Source organism: Panthera leo, chromosome E2, assembly GCF_018350215.1.
Source record: "Panthera leo isolate Ple1 chromosome E2, P.leo_Ple1_pat1.1, whole genome shotgun sequence".
NCBI lineage: Eukaryota > Metazoa > Chordata > Mammalia > Carnivora > Felidae > Panthera > Panthera leo.
Genome location: NC_056693.1, coordinates 32,856,038 through 32,876,773, shown reverse-complemented (window position 1 = coordinate 32,876,773; position 20,736 = coordinate 32,856,038). Strand labels below are relative to the sequence as shown.

Genomic DNA, 20,736 nt, shown 5'->3' with positions numbered 1-20,736 from the left:
GAACGTGGTACTCTCAACCTCGGCTGCTCCCATGATGAAGTTCTCAGCGTGAAGAGCCTGGTGACACTGGAGCTGGGGACCCAGGAAGGGACAGCCAGGGTGTACCGAGTAGGGTGGTGGCCCAGGCCCCGGTTGGGAGCACAGAGGAAAGAGCACCTGCCTGCTCCCACTTTGCTGGGGACTAGTGGACTTCAGGGATCGGCCCCCTTGGGTCACGGTCAAGAGGTAGGCGACCAAACCAGATAACCTGTTGAGGCCCTTCCCGGCTTTGCTTCCTCTAACCGGGACGGTTGCTTCCCTCCTGTCCAGGTGATGGTGTGGATCCACGGAGGGGGTCTGATGGTGGGCGGAGCATCAACCTATAGTGGACTGGTCCTCTCTGCCCATGAAAATGTGGTGGTGGTGACCATTCAGTACCGCCTGGGCATCTGGGGATACTTCAGGTAAGATACATTGGCCCCCAAAGCAAGGATGCAAGGATTCAGCTCTGATCATGTCAGCCCTCAAGGGGATCTTGGCCAGGTTCCCTAGTGAAGCATCCAAGTCCCTTCATAGTTGGGCTCTACCTATCTTCTCCTTCCCCAGCCACACGGGTCCACCTGCTTCTGAGCTTTTTGTAGGTGTATCCTCTCTACCTAGAATGCCCGTTCTACCTGATGGACTTCTTCCTTTTTTTTTTTTAATGTTTGTTTATTTTTGGGGGGGAGGGGCAGAAAGAGGGGGACAGAGGATCTGAAGCAGGCTCTGTGCTGACAGCAGAGCCTGACGTGGGGCTCGAACTCACGAACCGTGAGATCATGACCTGACCCGAGGTTGGACACCTCAACCGACCGAGCCACCCAGGCGCCGGTACCTGATGAACTTCTATTCATCCTGCAAGGCCCAACCCAAATGTTACACCCTCTGAAATACTCTTCTCTTTCTCACTTGTGCTGTCCCAGCACGTTGCACACATCTATCGAGACAGCATGCGGCGGGGCACTTAGAGGCTACCACACGAGAAAGGAAGGAAGGAACGTGGTCCGGGCAGGAACTCAGTGCATCCTTGTGGGTGAAGGAAAAGGAACGGGTGTCTGGAGCTGAAGGTTGTCGGTGCATCTGACTCCAGTGGACAGCCCCCCTGGGAGGAATGTCAGACCCACTCCTCCCGTTTCCTTTTTTGGAATTTGGCCCAAATGAGTGAAGACAAGTGTCTTCCCGATTGAGTCTCCATGGGGCAGGGACCAGCTTCCCTGCAGGACACAGTTACCTCTGTGTTACACAGTCCCTCTGACCCTGAGATGGCTGAAGGGCGGGCCGGGGGTGGGCTGCTCCCAAGAAAGACCCCCAGGGCTGGAGGAGGGCTACCCCGGGTGAGTGCTGCCTCGGGATGAATCGCCATCATTGAGACCCCTCTCCTCTCTCAGCCGTGGCCCGTCTCTCTGCTCCCCGTTACAGTCAAACCGCTATATTAGCTATTTCTGCTGCTGCGGCCCCTCCCAGTCCGCCCTCTGCCCACCCCACCCCGGTCAGGGTTCCTCTCCAAACACACCACTGCGTTCTGGCCGAGGTCACCAGTGACCCAACAGCTCTTGGGCCAACCTCGGCAGCATCCACACACGACTCTTCACACGAGACCCTCTGACCTCCATGTGTATCTCTCTCTCCGTCTGCACTGGCCCCCTGGGTGACCTCAAAGCTCCCCGTTTCAGCCCCTGCCTCTCCTTGGAAATCCAGATGTGTAAGGCATTAACTAGTACCTGCACCTGCTGTCATCTCCACTGGACGTCTGAAGGGCCCCACACTCCACGGGGACACACGTAACCCTTGACCCCCACCGCTCCTTGCTCCGCACTTTCCTACTCTCCTGACAGTGCCTCCTGTTGGCTACTGGAAGCCCCTCCTTCCACCTGCTCCAGATAGAAGACTAGCGGGCACCCTTGACTTGTCTTCTTCTTACTCCCCACATCCAGTCGGGTCGGCAAATCCTCTCGGTTCCACCTTCGGAATATATTCAGGATCCAACCACTTCTCGCCTCCACCCTTATGGCCCCTAACCAGCCCTCTGTGTCTCTCTCTTACTTAGATGATTGTAATAACCACCTACTTTTATAACCCTGCTGCTTGGATGCTTACGTCTAATCCAGACAGTAGCCAGAGCGATCATTGAAGACATAAATGGAACCTCGTTGTTGCCCTGAAATGGATTCCCACATTGCTAACAATGACATCAAAGGTCTTACCAAGGCCCACAGAGCCCTCTAGCTGCATGTCCGACACTCCTACTTTTGTCCACTGGACCCCAGGGCCTTTGCACTGGCTGTTTTTTCAGCCTGGCATTCCCCTTCTTTGGATATGTGCAAGGCTTATGCGCTCATCCATTCAAGTATCTACTCAAACGCTACCACCTCAAAGAAGCCTTTCTTGATCATGTGATCTGAGGTAGGACCCAGCTGCTCCACTCCTGCCTTTTCCCTCACCCTGTTTTATTTTTCCTGAGAATACTTTTACTATCTGACATCATATTCTGTATTTATCTGTTTGTGTGTGATCTGTAGTGTGAGCTCTGTATAATCAGAGATTTTGCCTGCTTCGTTGTCAGATGTGCTCCTAGCTCTTAGAACAGGGTTTTGCATGAAGTAGACACTCAGTAAATAGATCCCAGCTGAATGACTGTAGAGCCCTACAACAGAACAAGGCTACAGAAATGAAGACGGGAGACGACCCTTGTGTCAGGGTTGTGGAAGCCCAGTCTTTTACTAGAAGACTCACCTAGGGCCCCCAGCCCCATTTATGGTCCTGAGAGCCCTGCCATGAAGTCTGTGCTCCCGCCTCCACCCTGTTCTTAACAGCACAGGGGACGAACACAGCCGGGGAAACTGGGGTCAGTTGGACCAGGTGGCCGCACTTCGCTGGGTCCAGGAGAACATTGCCAACTTTGGAGGGAACCCGGGTTCTGTCACTATCTTTGGAGAGTCAGCAGGAGGTATCAGCGTCTCTATTCTCGTAAGTGTTCCTGGCCTCGGTACGGCTACTGATGAGACTCCTTGGAGCTTTTTGCCCTGTTGGCACCTTTCCCTACGAGATCTGGATCTAGGGCTGCCCCTACTCTGCACGGCGTTAGATGGTGGGGAGGGCTAATGGTCAAACTCTCCTTGGCCCCCGGGAGGCTCAGAGCCTAGGCTAGTGTCCTGGGTCCTCGAGAGTCTCCAGCCCCAGCCACAGCGGCGACATTCCTCCTCTTCTAACGTGGCTGAGCTCCAGCTCTCTCTCTCCTTCCTACTCATCTTAGCATTAGGATTCACTGCACTTCTCCTGGAAGGTAGGGGTGAGCATGGATTATGAATAAGAGTTGGACAGCGTCACTGTTCGGCCTGAAGCCAGGTCTGCCTGTCGGGGGATGTGAGCGCTCAGAGCAGGGCAGAGGTGGAGCCAGGATGGGGGGAGTGTGTGACCAGGGGAGGGGTGGTGGAAGTGGGGACGGGAAGGGATGGGGGAGCCGTGTGGGCTCCTGGGGCCCCTGGGGGCCAGGTGTGGGGAATGAGGCTGGGGAGCCGCTGAGAGAAGCAGGGATGGAAACCAGCTGACAAAGTGCTGGGAGCCATAAAACACCCTCCAGCCCCTTCACTGTTGAGGGTCAGCACCATTACTGTATTTTGAACGTATGTATTGGTTTCCTTGTGGAACACTCAGAAGGAAATGTTTTTATATCTTATTAAGTGGAGAAATAGGAAAAGTACAGACAAACCCAAAGAAAAAAAAGTCATCCATAGCCCCATTACCCAGGGAAGCTCACCATGGACATTTTGACACTTACTTTTCTAGTGTTTTCCTCCATGATTCGCTTACCCTGTTTCTCTCTCTCTCTCTCTCTCTCTCTCTCTCTCCCTCCCTCCCTCCCTCTCCCTCTCTCTCTCTCTCTCTCTCTCATCTATCTATCTATCTATCATCTATCTCTGATTGATCTATCATTTATCTACCTAAGATTTTTTAAACAAAACCCTTCCTTAGCATATCTTATAATGGAAACATTTCCCTGAACATTAAACACTCTTCCACTAATATCATTTTGTTGTAGATTCCATGGTATTCCATGGTATAGATTTGCACAGTATTCCACGGTAAGAACGGAAAATGGTTTATTCACTCAACTGCATGATACTGGAAGCTTAGGTTATTCCCAATTATATTATAAACATTATGATCACTTTTCTTAGGATAAATTCTGAGTAATGGAAATGGGGAATCAGAACTGTGTCTTTAAATAGTTCTGATTGTTTAGTTTAGATTGTTTAGATAGTTCTGATTGTTATGATCAGTGTGATCATAACACTTCCCCTTCTCCCCTCATTCTGTGCTGCTGGCTCTCTCCAGCTAAGGTTCTCTTGGAGAAACCAGTCCCAGGATCGGCCTGGGACCAGGCCTGGCCAGGCAAGGACCTGCTGTGTCTACTGAGTGCCAGGGTCTTCAAGGGAATGGGCCAGAGTAGAGCTGTGGATGGGATAGCTCTTGAAAAGCCCTCCACACAAGCAGAAACTCTCTTTCCGTCCACTCTCCTGCCAGGTGTTATCTCCACTGGCCAAGAACCTCTTCCACCGGGCCATCTCCGAGAGTGGCGTGGCCCTCACTACTGCCCTGGTCAAGAAAGACATGAAGGATGCAGCTCAGGTGGGTCACCCTGGGTCACCTGACACCCTTTGCTCTGCTCCCCTGGAGTCTTCAGGGGACTTTCCTGCCAGGGCATCCAGAGTCATGAAACTGGAAGGGCGAGGAGACGTTGCAGCCAGCCTCCCAGTTTTACCACTGAGCAAACTGGGGCGGACAGTGGAAGCAGCTTGCCAGGGACCACGAGGGATCGGGGCAGAGCTGGGATTCGAGCACGTGGCTCTGGACTGCCAGCATGGTGCTCTGTCCACTGAGCACTCTTCCCAAAGTGTGCCAAGGCGGGCTGCCAGGCCACACAGTGGGCAGCGGACTGTCCCCACGTCTCGTCTCTCAGGGTCTCAGTTCTGGTGAACCCATTAGCAGGATGTGGGCCTGGAGTCGCTCCTCCTTAAGTGCCTCATGGCTGGGGTGGGTTCCTGGAGAATTCATTCATTCACTCATTCATTCATTCATCACATAATTTGGGGATAGCCAGACATCTAACAGCCACATGAATTTTGCATTGTAATGGAGGAGACAGATTAATGATTCCATAATCACACAGATTATAAAGTCTCAGCTGATAAGAGCAATAAAACAGAGGTGTCTGATGTCATAACGTAATCCAAAAGAAGCACCTAAGCTAGTGTGTAGGGTGTAAGGCTTCCTGAAAAGACATCTGAAACCAGGCAGTGTGGTTCTGGATTCCATGCTCTTACAGCCTCCCCCCCCCCCCCCCGCCCCGATCCCCTGCCCTGCACTCCCTCCCTCTAGACGCTCAGCTTGGAGAAACGTTACGCCCATTTTAACAGAGACAGGGGAATAAGGACAAAGCTTGTCTAATTGGCACGACGGGACCCAGGACCCCCACCTGCTGGTCTAGAGTATTCTCTGCTCCCCCACCGCTGTCTTTAAAAATGAAGGTCGGGGTAGAACAGCTCTTTATTGATGGAGGGAAGGGACATGGCTCTTGAATTCTGCTGTTCTTTGTGATCTCTGCAGCAAATTGCTTTCTTTGCTGGGTGTAAAACCACCACCTCGGCTGTCACTGTTCGCTGCCTGCGCCAGAAGACAGAAGAGGAGCTCTTGGAGATATCGCGGAAGATGGTAGGTGTATCCATTCTCGTGGCCACGCGAGCACCCCACCCAGGCTTCATTATTGCAGCAGTCCCCTTGACCTAGAAACCTACCTGGGACAGTGTGTCTCCCCTGGGGAACAGTGTCAGCCTCTGGATATGAATGGGAATTTCTTTCTTTTTTTTTTTTCTTTATTTAATTTGAGAGAGAGAGAGAGAGAGAGAGAGAGCGCATGCAAGCTGGGGAGAGGGGCAGAGGGAGAGAGAGAGAATCTTAAGCAGGCCCCATGCTCATGCCGAGCCCAACTTGGGCTTGATCCCATGACCCTGGGATCATAACCTGAGCCAAAATCTAGAGTCAGATGCTCACTCGGCTGAGCCACCCAGGCGCCCCTCTTTTTTTTCTTTTTTATTATGAAATATCTCAAACATTTGCAAAGTTGAAAAACAGCACAATGAACAAATTGTATCATAATCTCTCACCTCTATCAAAACTTACTATTTTCCCATTCTTGTTTCCAAATGTATTTTTAAGAAATTAAGCATTACATATTCCCAGAGATAACTACTGTTCTGAATTTTGAGGATGGGATATTAAGAACAAAGATTTTAAGGAAGGTTGTCACAATTTATCTTGCTTGATTTAGAAATTACCTAGGGGCGCCTGGGTGGCTCAGTAGGTTGAGCGTCCGACTTGAGCTCAGGTCACGATCTCGCGGTCCGCGAGTTCGAGCCCCGCGTCGGGCTCTGGGCTGACAGCTCAGAGCCTGGAGCCTGCTTCCGATTCTGTGTCTCCCTCTCTCTCTGCCCCTCCCCCGTTCATGCTCTGTCTCTCTCTGTCTCAAAAATAAATAAACGTTTAAAAAAAATTAAAAAAAAAAAAAAGAAATTACCTCAATTATATCCCGGTGGTGGCCCAATTTTCTGGCTTTTCTGAGACTCTGCCTCCATTGTGATTCTAGAACAACCATCCATCCATCCATTCATCCATCATCTCATTTGTCTACTCATGCACCAGTCTGTCCAATTCATCAATGTTCTTTTATCAGTTTAATATCAGTCCATCCCTAACTTTCATTCATTTCAGTCACCTCTACATTATCCAACCAGCACGTATCTTCACTTACCATTCACGTATCATCCCAAATCAATGATCCGTCCCTCACCTAGTTGTTGTTGATCTACCCACCAATCCGTCCGATTCACCCTTACGCCATTGTATTGACCGACTCCATCCATCATCTACATCCATCCATCTATCTATCTGTCCATCCATCCGTCCCTCCCTCCATCCATCCTAGGTGTATGGAGAAGGGTAATTGGGTGGGTGTTGCAGACATTAATCAGATACAGTCCTTGCTTATGAGGATCTGTCCAAGGAGAAACACACTCATATACTTCATGGGTTAAGGGTGATGGGAGTATACAGAGAGGAAACATTCATAATAGTCAGTAGGGATGCTTCACAGAGGAGGGACATTTGAGGACTGATGGATGGCTATGACAGTGTCGTCACAAGGACGCCCAGAAAATACAGCATGTAAGCCCAATGGGAACTATTCCGTCTGTGGGAGAAGGGCATGAATGTGAGCTAAGGTGTATCCTAAGCCCCTGGACTCTCATCTGAACCCTCAGCCTCTAAGGATATTCCCGGACCCCCCAGGGCTAGGCCTCTGGCCCTGGACTCTGTTTTATTTCCTGGCTTAACTCCAACGTCCAAAGCCTTGGGGCTTGGATCTTGGTTTCTCAGTCTCAAATAAGGTGATCAGTGCATTCAAAGAATAAAAACACAATTATTTCTGATTCCTGGAAAGAGGTAGGTTTATTTCAGCAATTCTCCATTGACCTAAGAAGACTCAGTTTATAAGGAGAGACTTGGTGATTTTGAGAAAACCCAGAGAAATTAACAGCCCATGTTATGTTTCTGAGTTGATATAGACTGTCTCCCCAAAACACACCCACACACTGCCCCCCCCCACACACACACACAGGCACACAGACATACAACTCACTGACTGGTAGGGCTACAGCCCTAATAAAGAATACCTTACTGGTCACTTGCTACATTCTAGTGAGACCTGTTAGCTACAGTGTAGCAAATATACAGCAAAAAGGAGCATGGGTTGGGGTGAATTTCAGTGAGTTTGCTTAAGTCAAGACTTTCTTATACAAGAGGAGACTCCTCTCAAAATGCCTTGAGTGGAAAAAGAAATGTGTTGTAACAAAATCTTCATGAAACTAACTGAAAACTAAACCACAGTTGAGGAATACAAGGCTTCAGGCATGGCTGGATCCAGATGCACATATGATATTATTAAGAATATACCTGCCCTATCATTCAGCTTTTTTTTTTTTTTTTCTCTCAGGCAAGTTTGTTCCCTGGGGAGGTTAAAGATAGCAACAGCATCTAGACTTACATTCCTATCCATTTAGAAACTTTCACAATAATTCCAGCAAAAACTTGGGGGGTAAAGTCTATTGGAGTAACATGGGCCTGTGCCCATACCTGAACTAATCTCTATGGTCAGGGAGATGGGGCACCCCAGGTCACATACAGATGCCTGGATTTATGGAGTGAGAGTGAGGAAGAGGGAGGTCCCCCAAAGGAATACTGGGGTCATGTTGCCTAGGGAAACAAGTAGGGGAAATGGATGGAGGGCAGGCACAAACAACAGACGTTTTCTCCAGCGCCTCCCTCCCCCATCCCACACCTACACCTGTGCCCCTGCCCAGGGGAGCCAGTGTCCTGCCCACTTCCTCTCAGTCCAGCCAAGGTGGCACCAGGAGGGAGAACCTGACACCTTTGGCTCACCTCTCATGGCTTTTGTGCTGGAAGCCTTCTCACCCACACCCTCTGCCTTTGTCTTCACAGAAATTTTTCAGTATTGATTTATATGGAGACCCCAGAGAGGTAAGGACTTTTTGTTTCTTGATTACAGGTTTCTTGACACCTTTAAGCTCTAGTCAAATAGGAATGAATGAACCCTCCCTTGTGGGCTCTTGGTAACTCCTCGTGTTTATGTTGCCGAGGCTCAGAGAGGGGCAGTGACCTGCCTGGATAACGCAGCCAGGCGGACTAGTCATGGGACTGGAACAGGTTTCCCTGATTCCCAATCCAGAGCTCCCAGTTACCAACTCTGTGTCCCTTGGCCCCAGCCTACTGCCCACTTCTTGTTTACATTTCCTGCTCCCAGAAATTCCCCTCAGGAGAGGGCTGGACTAGAAACTTCCACCATGGGGTCGTGGAGCTAGCTGGATGAAGCGTTTCTTCAGGAGCCTTCACTGAGGAGCTCACGCCTTTCCCAGGAGGCTGCTGGGTTGATTAGCTGTCCAAGCTACACTGTTGGAGGGGCCGTCCGGAAGGGGCTGAGAATCTCAGTCCTGAGGATATACCACCCTCCTCCCAGCCACACCAGAACTCCATAGTAGCCTCCCCATCTCCTTCCTCCTCCCCTCCTACTTTCCAGCACGTTGACAGGTTCTGAGACATTATCTCTGCAACATTTACAGTCCTGTGCTCTCTGCTCTCTCTTGGGGATGGGCACCAGCACCTGCCTTCAAAGGTGTTGTGAGCATTCAGGGAGATTCGTTCATTCATTCAGCAAAGATTTAAGTAGCACTTACTGTGTGAAAGGACCTGATTTGGGAGCTGGGGAAACAGCAATAAAACAGGCAAAGCAGATACAATGCCCTTGGAGTGAGGGAAGAGTACAGTAACAGAAAAGGGTCCTTGTTGGGGGGGGAAAGAAAGTGAGAAATGGGTATAGAGTTTGCTGTGGTTTGAATCTGCATAGCAGAGTTAGGGAAGTCTCAAGAAGAAGAAGGTGACATCTGGGTCAAGTTCTGGAGGCAGAGAGGAAGGCAGCTGTCAGGTAAACTGGAGGAAGAGTATCCTAGGCAGAGAGAACAGCAGCTGCAAAGGTCCTGAGGCAGGAGGCCTGTGTGGCTGGTGTGGAGGGGGTCGGAGGAGAGAACAGGCTTGAAGCTAGAAAGGAAAGGGAGGTGGGGGTGGTCCCTTTAAAGGAATTGGATTTTGATTTCAAGTGAGATGAGGAAGTGTTGGGAGCGGTTTGAACAGAGGAGTTGACCTTGGGTTTTACAAAAGGGCTCTTTGATTGCTGCATTGAAATTGAAGGTAGGGAAGGGTAGGCAGCCCCGGGAGACCGTATGGGAGGCCACTGAGCTGCAGTAGTCAAGGCCAGAGGTCATGGCAGCCTGGGGTGGGCCCGTAGCAGAGGGGGTGGTGAGACAGTGGGGTGGCATCTGGGTATTTTTGAAGTCGTGGCTGGTGGGATTTGCTAATGGACAGGATATGGGGCAGAAGAGAAAGAGGGGGGTGAAGCACGCCCCTAGGATTTTGACCCGAGCCTGGGAATGCCTGAGGCCCACACAGGGCAGCCACTGGGAAGCGATCGTGTTGTTCTTGGTGTCACTTGTCAGCCTCCGTGGGACGCCACCTCCGTCAGATCATGGCCCCTCTGTCCCTCTCCTGGACTTTGATTATCTTCCACGTTTATTTCCCCCCACCCTCGTCCCCCAGTGCCGCAGACTGACCCTTGTAAACACAGGTCAGGGCATGTCACTTCCTTCTTAAAAGGCTGACCTTTCTTACAAGACAAACGCCCTCGCCCCCATGGAGTTATCCCTTCAGAACACGTCCATGTGACTGCTGTGTGCCAGGCATTGTGCAAAAAGTAGGCCGCAACATCCGACCCTCCCAGGCCGTGCCCGTTCTGGATTAGGCTTTGGGCGCCGGTCCCGCTGAGCCCCTTCTGTGGCTGCCAGAAATGGCCCGTCATCTCTTCATCGGCCCTTGCAGGGCAGATGCAGTTTCCTGGAGCCACAGGGGACTGTCCAACGCCGCCTGCCCTCCGGTGGGGGGAATCAGGCACATGGCGTGTGGAGCTGGAAATACGGCTCATGGAGCTGGCGAGGGCTCCGGAGCACGGCCAGCGAGTTTTAGGAGTGATCTCTAACGTGTATCGAGCTGCCTCCGGGACCAGGTACTGTGCCGAGCATTCTGCACCGGTTCGGTCACTTAATCCCTATTCCAACCTGTCTCACAGATGACAAAACCAAAGCGCAAACAGATGAAATAACTTTCCCAAGTTACCAGCCAGTAGGTGGCAGAGGCAGGATTCAAGTCCCGATAATCTGGCTCCAAAACCCACATTCTTAATAACGACTGTGGCCAAATATGCATTATAACCATGCCCAGAGCCGGCTCCCCGGATGGTGACATGGGGGTCAGGTGCTGCTGCTGAATCTGTGCCCATGTAACTGATCTTCATCAAAGGTGAAACCTCAAATGGAGACATTTTTTTCAATACAATGCGAGCCCATCCCTTATGATTTTATTCATGCTTTTTCTCTCTAAGAAGGAATCGGGTCTCTGTTTAGGCACCTTGAGTGATGGAGGGCTCACTACCTCCTCAAAGCGAACTGTTTATCAATAGCAGCTTGTGTTTAATTAAATATAGACCGATAAGTACAATCGATTCTTATTAATTGTGAATTCTGTGTTTGTGAATTCATCTACTCTCTAAAATTAATGTGTGACCCCAAAACTGATACTCCTGACACTGCTTTTTTTTAACGTTTATTTATTTATTTTTTTTTTATTTTTTTTTAAAATTTTTTTTTTAACATTTATTTATTTTTGAGACAGAGAGAGACAGAGCATGAATGGGGGAGGGTCAGAGAGAGAGGGAGACACAGAATCTGAAACGGGCTCCAGGCTCTGAGCAGTCAGCACAGAGCCCGATGCGGGGCTCGAACTCACATACCGCGAGATCGTGACCTGAGCCGAAGTCGGACGCTTAACCAACTGAGCCACCCAGGCGCCCCAAACGTTTATTTATTTTTGAGAGAGAGACAGAGCATGAACAGGGGAGGGGCAGAGAGAGAGGGAGACACAGAATCTGAAGCAGGCTCCAGGCTCTGAGCTCTCAGCACAGAGCCCGATGCGGGGCTCGAACCCACGAACTGTGAGATCATGACCCGAGCCAAAGTTGGACGCTTAACCAATGGAGCCACCCAGGCGCCCTGATACTCCTGACACTTTTTACTGTCATTCATGCACATGGAGTGGTGAGAAGGCTGAGAGACCATGTGTAGGCTCCCGTTCGAGATGCAGCAAAGCCTCTGGCTCCTTCCTTGTCTCATGTCTCATACTCTTAACACGTGTCCTTTCCACTGTCTACTCAGTGCCACGTTTTCCGCATTTTTGTGCTTTCTGTTGATGGTTTCACTGTGGCAAGTGGCCCCTCAGGCACTGTCCCGTGCTCCCAAGGGAGGGCTTGTTCCAGGCTGTGATGCGCCTTCATGTGTTAGTTAGATCAGCTTCTTCCAGGGCAGCTGACTGTGCTGTGGGCTGTGAGTTCAGCGGCAAGGGATCAATAGGGCAGCCCATCCAGGAACAGGAAGGGGCAACTTGCCGATCTGTCTGTGAGGCGGCTTGGGAAAGCGCTAAAATAACATCTAGTATGTGATGAAAGCTGTGGGAAATCGGGCACATCCGTGGTTTTGTGAGATGACCACGGATACGAAAGCATGACAACGCTGCCGTGAGGCTGAAGGCGAGGAAGTTCCAGGCGTGTTCCCGAGGGCCCAGGAAGATGGTGAGGCCTCAGCTGGTGTTTTATTATAAATAAATACTACATACAATTAGTTATTTGTAAGCAACGCATATTCCATCAAGGTGTCTTTAAGCACACGGAAAACAGAGTTGATGAAAACGTGACCAGATAGTTGCAGGAACCTGACGTCGTATTTCCCCATGAGCAGTGGCCCCGCATTTGCTAGTTCAGAGCCCACGGTGCCTTTAGAGAACCGAACAGCCACGGATAACAGAATTGACTCCAGAGACCCACATAGGCAAATGTAAACTGCAAATTGAGAGATATAAATTTTTACATATACGTGCGGTGTATATATATGTGTGTATATATATATGTATATATTTTATGTATTTATATAAAGTTATATAAAATGTATATGTTTATAGATTTTAATACTAAAATATATTTGCATATTTATATATTTACATATTTAATATATTTATATTTAATAAATTTAATGTATGCTTATGTGTACATAAATGTATGGACATATGTAGAGATATGTATACATGTATTTCAGTTTGAGTGAGTTTTGCCCCCCTCAGACTTCCCACTGCTAGTTCTGCCTCTGGGGTCGCATGCACTTGGCCCTGTTTGGAGGAGCCTGAGTTCTGTGGCCACCGCCTGTGGCCGTGCAAGTGTGGGGTGCTGGCCCCCTGCTCTGACAGGTGGAGAGGGGGATATGCGTGTGGCCTTGAGAGCAGAAGCCCAGACACCATGATGCCCTCCTTCCCAGAGCCATCCCTTCCTGCCCATCGTGGTGGACGGAGTACTGTTACCAAAGATGCCTGAAGAGATTCTGGCAGAAAAGAAATTCAACTTTGTTCCCTATATCATCGGAATCAACAAGCATGAGTTTGGTTGGCTTCTTCCAAAGGTGAGAATGTGGGGTCCCGTTAGGCTCCCCTCCCCCACCCATCACATCACCCCTCCCATCTCTGCTCACAGAGGCTCCTCCTTCTCGAGGCCGCCCTCTGAATCCAGGGCAGCTGTCCCCTTCACATTTCCATGGGGGGGGGGGCATTGACATTTCCGTGGGGAAACTTCTCCAGGATGGCCCCACTGCCACCTGGGGACCCCTCTCCCCAAGCAGTCTGACTGTCTTCCAATCTAAGAATCCCACAACGTGGGTGCCGGGGGAGTCTGTAGGGATAATCACTGAGCAGATGGGCACACCGAGACTGGGAGAGGGACGGACTCCCAGTTAAGGAGTGAGGCCTGAGCCCCTGCGGCCCGTCCACCTGGGCTGGTGCTCTCCCTGTCCCTCCATAAATCCCGCACCTGCTCTTTCTTGGTCATCTAACTTAGTTGCAGGAACCTGACGTCGTATTTCCCCATGAGCAGTGGCCCCGCATTTGCTAGTTCAGAGCCCACGGTGCCTTTAGAGAACCGAACAGCCACGGATAACAGAATTGACTCCAGAGACCCACATAGGCAAATGTAAACTGCAGCAGGGGAGTCAGTGGAGCTTTCTCCCTCTGGGGTGAAAGTTCGAAAAATCAGAAGTGCTCTCCCTCTGTCAGAAATAAACACAGCCAATGCCAGGTAAAGCGGTGAGGACCGTCTTATTTAGTTCTACCCCCGCAGCAGGGAGGAGAGACCAGCGTGAGCTGAACTCAGGTCCCTGCAACAAAAGGCTGGAGCCTGGTTAAAGGCCTGAATGTGCCAAGGAAAGACACTGTAGGGGTGTGACAGGGGCACGGAGGGCGGGGGAGTCTGTCCACGGGACTAGGCCACCTCGATTTGTTAAGTGCTGTTTTTCCAGAAACAAATTTCTGTCTCTTTGCCCAGAGGCAGTGGTTTTCAGGCTGCAGCAGGGTGCCCACCAGAGTCACAGGGACTGAGAGGGAGAAAGGAGACTTAGGGGCTGAATGTCTGCATTTCAAAAGGTGGCCCTAAGGTCCTGGAGGAAACAGTTTGGGGTGGTAGATTTACATCTCAAAGGGCAGAGAAAGAATTGTAATTGCAAGCTTTCTAAAGTAGCTGCTCTAAAAGGGGGTTCAGGGACCTATCAACCTATCACCAGGTTTGGGCCAGAATAAATAATACATTCCCCTGGTGTCCAGGGGCTCGTTAAGGGGAACTGGGATAATCCTAGGGACAAAATCTTAAGCTCTGGCAGTCAAGCCAGAGTTTGGTCAAGTTCTACAGTGCAGAGGTTTGGATGGAGCACAGAAATTTCAGAGGTCACTGACGGACCAAAGCCATAATGGCGGGATTTGATGATTCCTTGGTCATCTGAGACAGTGGGGGTATTTGTGAGGTCGGTGTTCTTTGTCTCAGAGCCCTCTACTTCAACGCTAGCCGGGCATAAATCTCTCCTGTGTGTCTCCATGTCCAGGGTGGGGATTCTTGCCTATGATTGATACACACACACACACACACACACACACACAGTACAAGGCCCTGGGACAGCTTCTCTTCACACTTACTTTATCCTTTTGCACCTGCTTGGATATAATAAGCTTGTTTGTCTCATTGATTTTGCCCAACTCATCAAGGACCCATGTCTGTCAAGTCATGACAAAGTGACCTTTGGTTGGTTGGTGAGTGTGGTTCTTTGTGCTGATTCTTGATGATCCACACTTGTGTCACTTGTTTTAACAGCTGATGGGTTACCCACTCTCTGAAGGCAAGCTGGACCAGAAGACAGCCATGTCACTCCTGTGGAAGTCTTACCCGCTTATTGTAAGAGTCTGGGGAACCATGGGAACTGGCTGAGACCCAAGGAGGGGCAGAGGCTTGCCCCAAATAGCTGAACAATTTGATGGCAGAATGCAGACTGGGGCTGGAGGGTTCTGCCCCCACTTTTCTGACTTTCCCACCTCACCACGCAGGGTAGTGCTGGAGAGATTTACCACTAATGCAAGCCATTCTCTGTGTCATTCACTGGGGTGGGGGCCGGGGCCACTTTTACTTGTGCTCCATTTCAGGGCATCCCTGAGGAATTGATTCCACTGGCCGCTGAGAAGTATTTAGAAGGGACAGATGACCCTGTCAAAAAGAAAGACCTGTTCTTGGACGCAATTGGAGATGTGATATTTGGTGTCCCATCTGTGACTGTGGCCCGTTACCACAGAGGTGAGTCCCACAGGTTGGGCAGGAGAGGGACACTGAACCCACCAGCTTCACTGTCGGTCCTACTCACTTCTCAGCATAGACAGATATGTGGAAACCACCAATGGTCAAGCCTCCAAGGCCAATTCCTTATGGCCGGGGGTGGAACACTGTCTAACTTTGGGTCTGCCAGAAGCCAACTCTGAGAAAAGAATCTGAATGCAAGTAGCTTATTTGGGAGGTGACCCCAGAAAACACCAGCAGAAGAATGGAGATGTGGCCCCGAAAGGAGAAGGAAACCAATCAGACTTCCCTGGACACCTGGAGCTATCGTGTCTCCAGTCACGTCTCAGGGCTATTCCGTGTGAGTGGCAAGGGGCAGAGGTATTTATTCTTTCACTCTCATCAGCCATGAGTTGAAGGCTGTTCCCAAGGGGCTGGTAATTCCCTGGAGCTCTCACCTGCCTTACATACGGGCAGTGTGGTCTCTTGGTGGCCAAAGGGACGCCGGAGGTGGGAGTCAGGCTGGCACGTCCAGAAGTTGGATATGTGGTGAGGCACCAGCAGCACCTGCCACAGGGACCCCTCCCCTGAAGTTACAGTGGTCTGTGGGGCCAGAGGGCAGGTCTTAGAAGATATGCCTTGGCAGGTTTCCAAGGTCAGAGCTAGCTGCAAACTGGTTTGTTAACTGGTAGAGCTGGGGGTAGACTGAAGCCAAGCATATAATCAGGAGGCTTGTCTAGGACCAAAAGACAAACAAAGCAATACAAACAAACAAACAAACAAACCCAAAACAACAACAACAACAACAAAACAAAAGAAAACCAAACCAAAATAAAACAAAAGAAATGAGCAGTGGGAGGTGTGGGGGCAGGTGTTCCAGAGACTGTCCATGTACACAGCTGGCTTCTGTCCATCCCGATGTGTGCTGACTCTACCACAGGACCTTCCTGCACTGATCCAAGGCTGTGAGGTGGATCCAGGGTTGGATAAGCTCATCTAGAAAGGATGCATCCCTTCTGGGCGTCTTTACGAGGTCCTCATAGGACCCTTCCTTCACCTAGTCTGCAAGCCAGGAAATGGTTCTCTATCTAACCATGCCGGAGGGGTTTTAAAATTCAGGACTTTCTGTGCATGATAAAAAAGCAGCTAGAGCTGACCTACCCTGTCCCCAAGCCCTCGGTATAGTGATGTGGAGGAGCCAGTTACTGTTTCTTCCTCCCGGGGGTCTGATGAAACGCTTCAGCCAGGGGCCGCCTGGGGTCAAATTTGCTCTTTCATAACCTTGGTCTTGCCTCTGGATACATGGCATCTTCTTCTGCTTCGTCTGCTGGTCCCAGCTATACTGGACTTGTGTTTTTTATCTGGTATCCTATGACTTTGAATTCGGGGTCTTCTTGCCAGGACCACACAGATTTTTGTCAACGTTATTCTCTCATTTTGTATTTGTCTCGATCTCTTTTTGATAAACAGAAAGTTTTCCGAATATAAAATTAATATCCTACACGTGTGGAAAATTTTTAAGATATGGAAACACATGAAGAAGGAAATTAGATCTTACTCTAAATTCCTCCACCTAGAAACATCTGCTATACGTTCTCTTTTAAATTTTTTTTTAACATTTATTTTTATTTTGAGACAGAGAGAGACAGAGCAGAGCAGGGAGGGGCAGAGAGAGGGAGACACAGAATCTGAAGCAGGCTCCAGGCTCTGAGCTACCAGCACAGAGCCCGACACAAGGCTCGAACTCAGAGACCTTGAGATCGTGACCTGAGCCAACGTTGGACACCCAACTGACTGAGCCACCTAGGCTCCCCTGCTATACATTTTTGATATATCTTCTTTGAATAATCTTTCCATGTCTTACATATAATTTAGAAATTAATTTGATATCGTATGCCATATTTTTGTTCATAGAACACTATTTTGTGTTCAAAAACAACCACTATTTCATGGAATGATGCATCAAAATTTACTTTAGTATCCCTGTCTCATTGGATATTTAGTCTGGCTGCTTATATTTCGATGCAGGAAAAATATATTATGCTAAGCCTTTAAAGTCAGACTTTAACCAAGTCTCTAATAATTTTCTTAGGATTGGTTATTAGAAGTGAAGTTCCCAAGTGGGGCCGTTAGAGCATTTTAAAGTTCTTGATACATGGTGTGAAATTGCCTTCCAGTGCATGCCTGGGATTTCTTAATTCTCTCGCTTGCAAAACTCAGATTAAAAAATAAAGACAATGCTGCCAATTTCACAAGCTCTTCCTTAAAAAAAAAAAAAAAAGGGGGCCATCCCCATGCTTTAATGGCAAACTTAGATTACAAAATCTGTCCTTTCTGCTCCTCCTATTCTTCTTCTGCTATTGTCCTATTATCCTAATCTGTGCCCTACTTTCCTTTGAAAACATGTGTTGTGCTTGTAGGAATTTTATACCTCCTCTTGGTTTTAGGCAGAAAGTTAAAAGAGAGAGAGAGAATTCTCTTTTGTGCCGCATGCTGGCTGCCCCAAAGGAGTTCTCTCATTCACAGAAGGTCTTCCCTCTGTGGCAAAGAGCTCCTTTCTAAAACTCCCGAGTGGTGGAGGGACGTTACAGCCCCTTCCCTCAGTGAGTTCTGCTTGACCTTGAAGCAGCTGTTTAATATGTGGATTTAAAAACCACAGAAGGGTTCCTTCTTCCAGACAACACCTCTGGCTAAATCAAGGGTGCACTGTTGGGGGGTGGAGGAGGCATTCCAATAAATTATTCTACCTCCTCATGTGGGGATGGCATATAACGTTAAATCATTTGGGGACAAATATTTAATGATATGGAGAAATGATTTTAGTATATTACAAAATGACATATACACATCATCCCATTTGTATATGCATAGAAAGATATATGCTAAAATATTAACAGAGGTGTCTTCAAGTGGTGCTAGGATTATAAGTGATCCTTTTGGTCATTTTCCTTTTTTCTGCACTTTCCAAGTTTGTTTTGGCACCCAAAGGGGAAAAAAGCTGTATCATTTCTCCTCCAGCCAGACTAGGGACCCAGCCCTTCCCCATCAGTCATTCTGCTGTGGGCATTGGGGTCCATGCAAAGTGCTAGTTCCAGGCACCACCCTAGACTGGTGGCCCCCAACTTAGCCCTGAAGGGGCAGGCAGAGTGGACAGCTCTGGATAAAGCTATCTGAGGGAAAATCGACACCTCCTGGGGGCTTGGAGAGGGGGTGCTGAGAGTGGGGGCTGGGAAAGCAGGAGAAAGGCACCGTTGTCCTCCCTCAGAGCCCTCTTTCTCTCTTCTGTCACCACCCCGGGCGCAGCAGGAAGCAAGATATGAGGTGACGAGGTGATGGATCAATAGAAAATGCTGAGTTTTCGGCTTCCCCAGATACAAGAGACAGATTATGCCCTTCCCCCATGTTTGTATAAATATCTGAGCTGTCAAGCCAGCAACTGGGATTTGCTTCCCTCTTCCCTAGGAATTAGCTGACAAGCACACTGGAAACTCTCCAAACTGGGTAGAATAAAAGGCACCTGTTGGGCTGCAGATAGTCTCCAAAGGGATCAAAACCAGCCCGTTTTTCAATGAAATACAGTAGCGTAAACAGTGTGTATAGAGATGTTCTTGCGTGTGAACCCATCAGTAGGCAACAGGATCTGTGTGTAATTGGCCCAAGGCCCCTATAATGATACTATTTTGAATGGATTTATTCAGAATTTCAACATTTCATTCATTCAGTCTTCAGTCATTGACTCATTCAACAAATATCTGACGTAAAGCCAGTTTATCACCAGTTTATCACCAGTTGATCACCGCCAATATCACCTCCTCCAACTGTGCATCTTTAAGCAAATCGCAGAGCTTTCCCAAAGCTTTGTTTCTGTGTTGTGCTGGTAACCAAGGGTTTTCTGTAGGGCCACACAATGTCCAGTACACAGTTGGCTCTCACGATGGGCAGCTATTAACGTTGCTGCTGTTGTGTACCTAGGACCCAGGTGTGCCACCAATTCCCGGAGCGCTCAGGGCCCCCTTGGTGCCATCCAGGTGCGCATCTGGGGAAATGAACTGTGCACGAATCCATGTCCTTACAGATGCCGGAGCCCCCACGTACATGTATGAGTTCCAGTATCATCCAAGCTTCTCATCAGACATGAAACCCAAGACGTTGATAGGGGACCACGGCGATGAGCTGTTCTCAGTCTTCGGGGCACCATTTTTAAAAGGTGATGGCCCTTCGGTGATGACAAATTTGGAGTTAGAAGATCTGGGTTTAAGTCTCAGTTTGGTGGCCATGGGTCAAGTTCCCCCTTGTCTCTTGACCTTACTTACCCAAATACATCAGAGCAGGGCTGAACTATGAACATTTCCAACCTTTCTCCTACCCTGACACATCTGATGGAGAAGGTATATCCAAGTGCCCCCATTCATACTCTAAGAATTCAGGCCTGGGTATCAATAAGCCACATGAGGTCACCTGCTCAAGCGCTAGAGGGCCCTGCTCTAGCCCTCACCATGCAGGGCCCTGCTCAAGCGCTAGAATGTCACCACTCACTTCCCACTGTGAGTGAGGGTAAGGTTAGAATTGGTGTTGACCTTGAATCGGGGCTAATGTGCACGTGTGTGTCTGTCTGTCCAACCATCTACCCACCTAAAATTCCTAACTTTCTCAACTTAATATATTTAATAATATATATAATACTTTATTATTTTTTAATGTTTATTTTTTCAGAGAGAGAGAGAGAGACAGCGTGCAAGTGAGTGAGGGAGGGGCAGACAGAGAGGGAGGCACAGAATTCGAAGCAGGCTCCAGGCTCTGAGCTGTCAGCACAGACAAGCTGAGAGATCACGACCCGAGCCACAGTTGGACGCTTAACCGACTGAGCTCCCCAGGCACCTAGATAATATAATACTTTAAAGAAGACCTTTCACAAATATCTCCAATGCCTTCACTATCACCAGTTACAGATGACTTGCGTGTGACCCACCTCAGGCTGTTTGTGGCCGACACAGCAGTGCCTCTGGGCATTTCCTGCTTGGCTGATTCATTAGGGCCACTGCACATCAATGATATTTCAGGTTTTATGAGAACGTGGGTGGGTGAAGGAGAGCGAGCAAAGGCCCAGATGGGAGCAGTCCCAAGGTGGGGTCTCTGTAGTGAACATTCTGGGTGTAGCCCTGGAGACCTTGATAGGTGCGGAGAGGCGTGGCTGTCTAGGCACTGAGGAGACTGCAGCCACCCCCGAGTCCCTCATCAGCAACGCCCAAGCTTAGAGTGCACACAAATTACCCAGATCTTCTTGAAATGCAGATTTTGACACAGTCGGTCTGAAGCAAGGGCTCAAATTCTGAGTTTCTAACAAGCTGTCCCGTGCT

At 49.3% G+C, this 20,736-nt stretch overlaps 1 protein-coding gene across 3 annotated transcripts in view; it reads left to right on the top strand.

The window, feature by feature from the left end:
- Positions 1-20,736, top strand: part of CES1 (carboxylesterase 1) — a 31,386-nt gene that overhangs the window by 9,700 nt on the left and 950 nt on the right. For 2 of the 3 annotated variants that reach the window (XM_042920263.1, XM_042920262.1), the window contains exons 4-12: positions 310-443; positions 2,832-2,985; positions 4,543-4,647; positions 5,626-5,730; positions 8,572-8,610; positions 13,056-13,196; positions 14,927-15,007; positions 15,253-15,400; positions 19,455-19,586. In XM_042920263.1, the coding sequence (XP_042776197.1) occupies positions 310-443; positions 2,832-2,985; positions 4,543-4,647; positions 5,626-5,730; positions 8,572-8,610; positions 13,056-13,196; positions 14,927-15,007; positions 15,253-15,400; positions 19,455-19,586 (1,039 nt within the window). The remainder of the gene's footprint in view (positions 1-309; positions 444-2,831; positions 2,986-4,542; positions 4,648-5,625; positions 5,731-8,571; positions 8,611-13,055; positions 13,197-14,926; positions 15,008-15,252; positions 15,401-19,454; positions 19,587-20,736) is intronic. The other variant, XM_042920264.1, reaches the window with a different exon arrangement.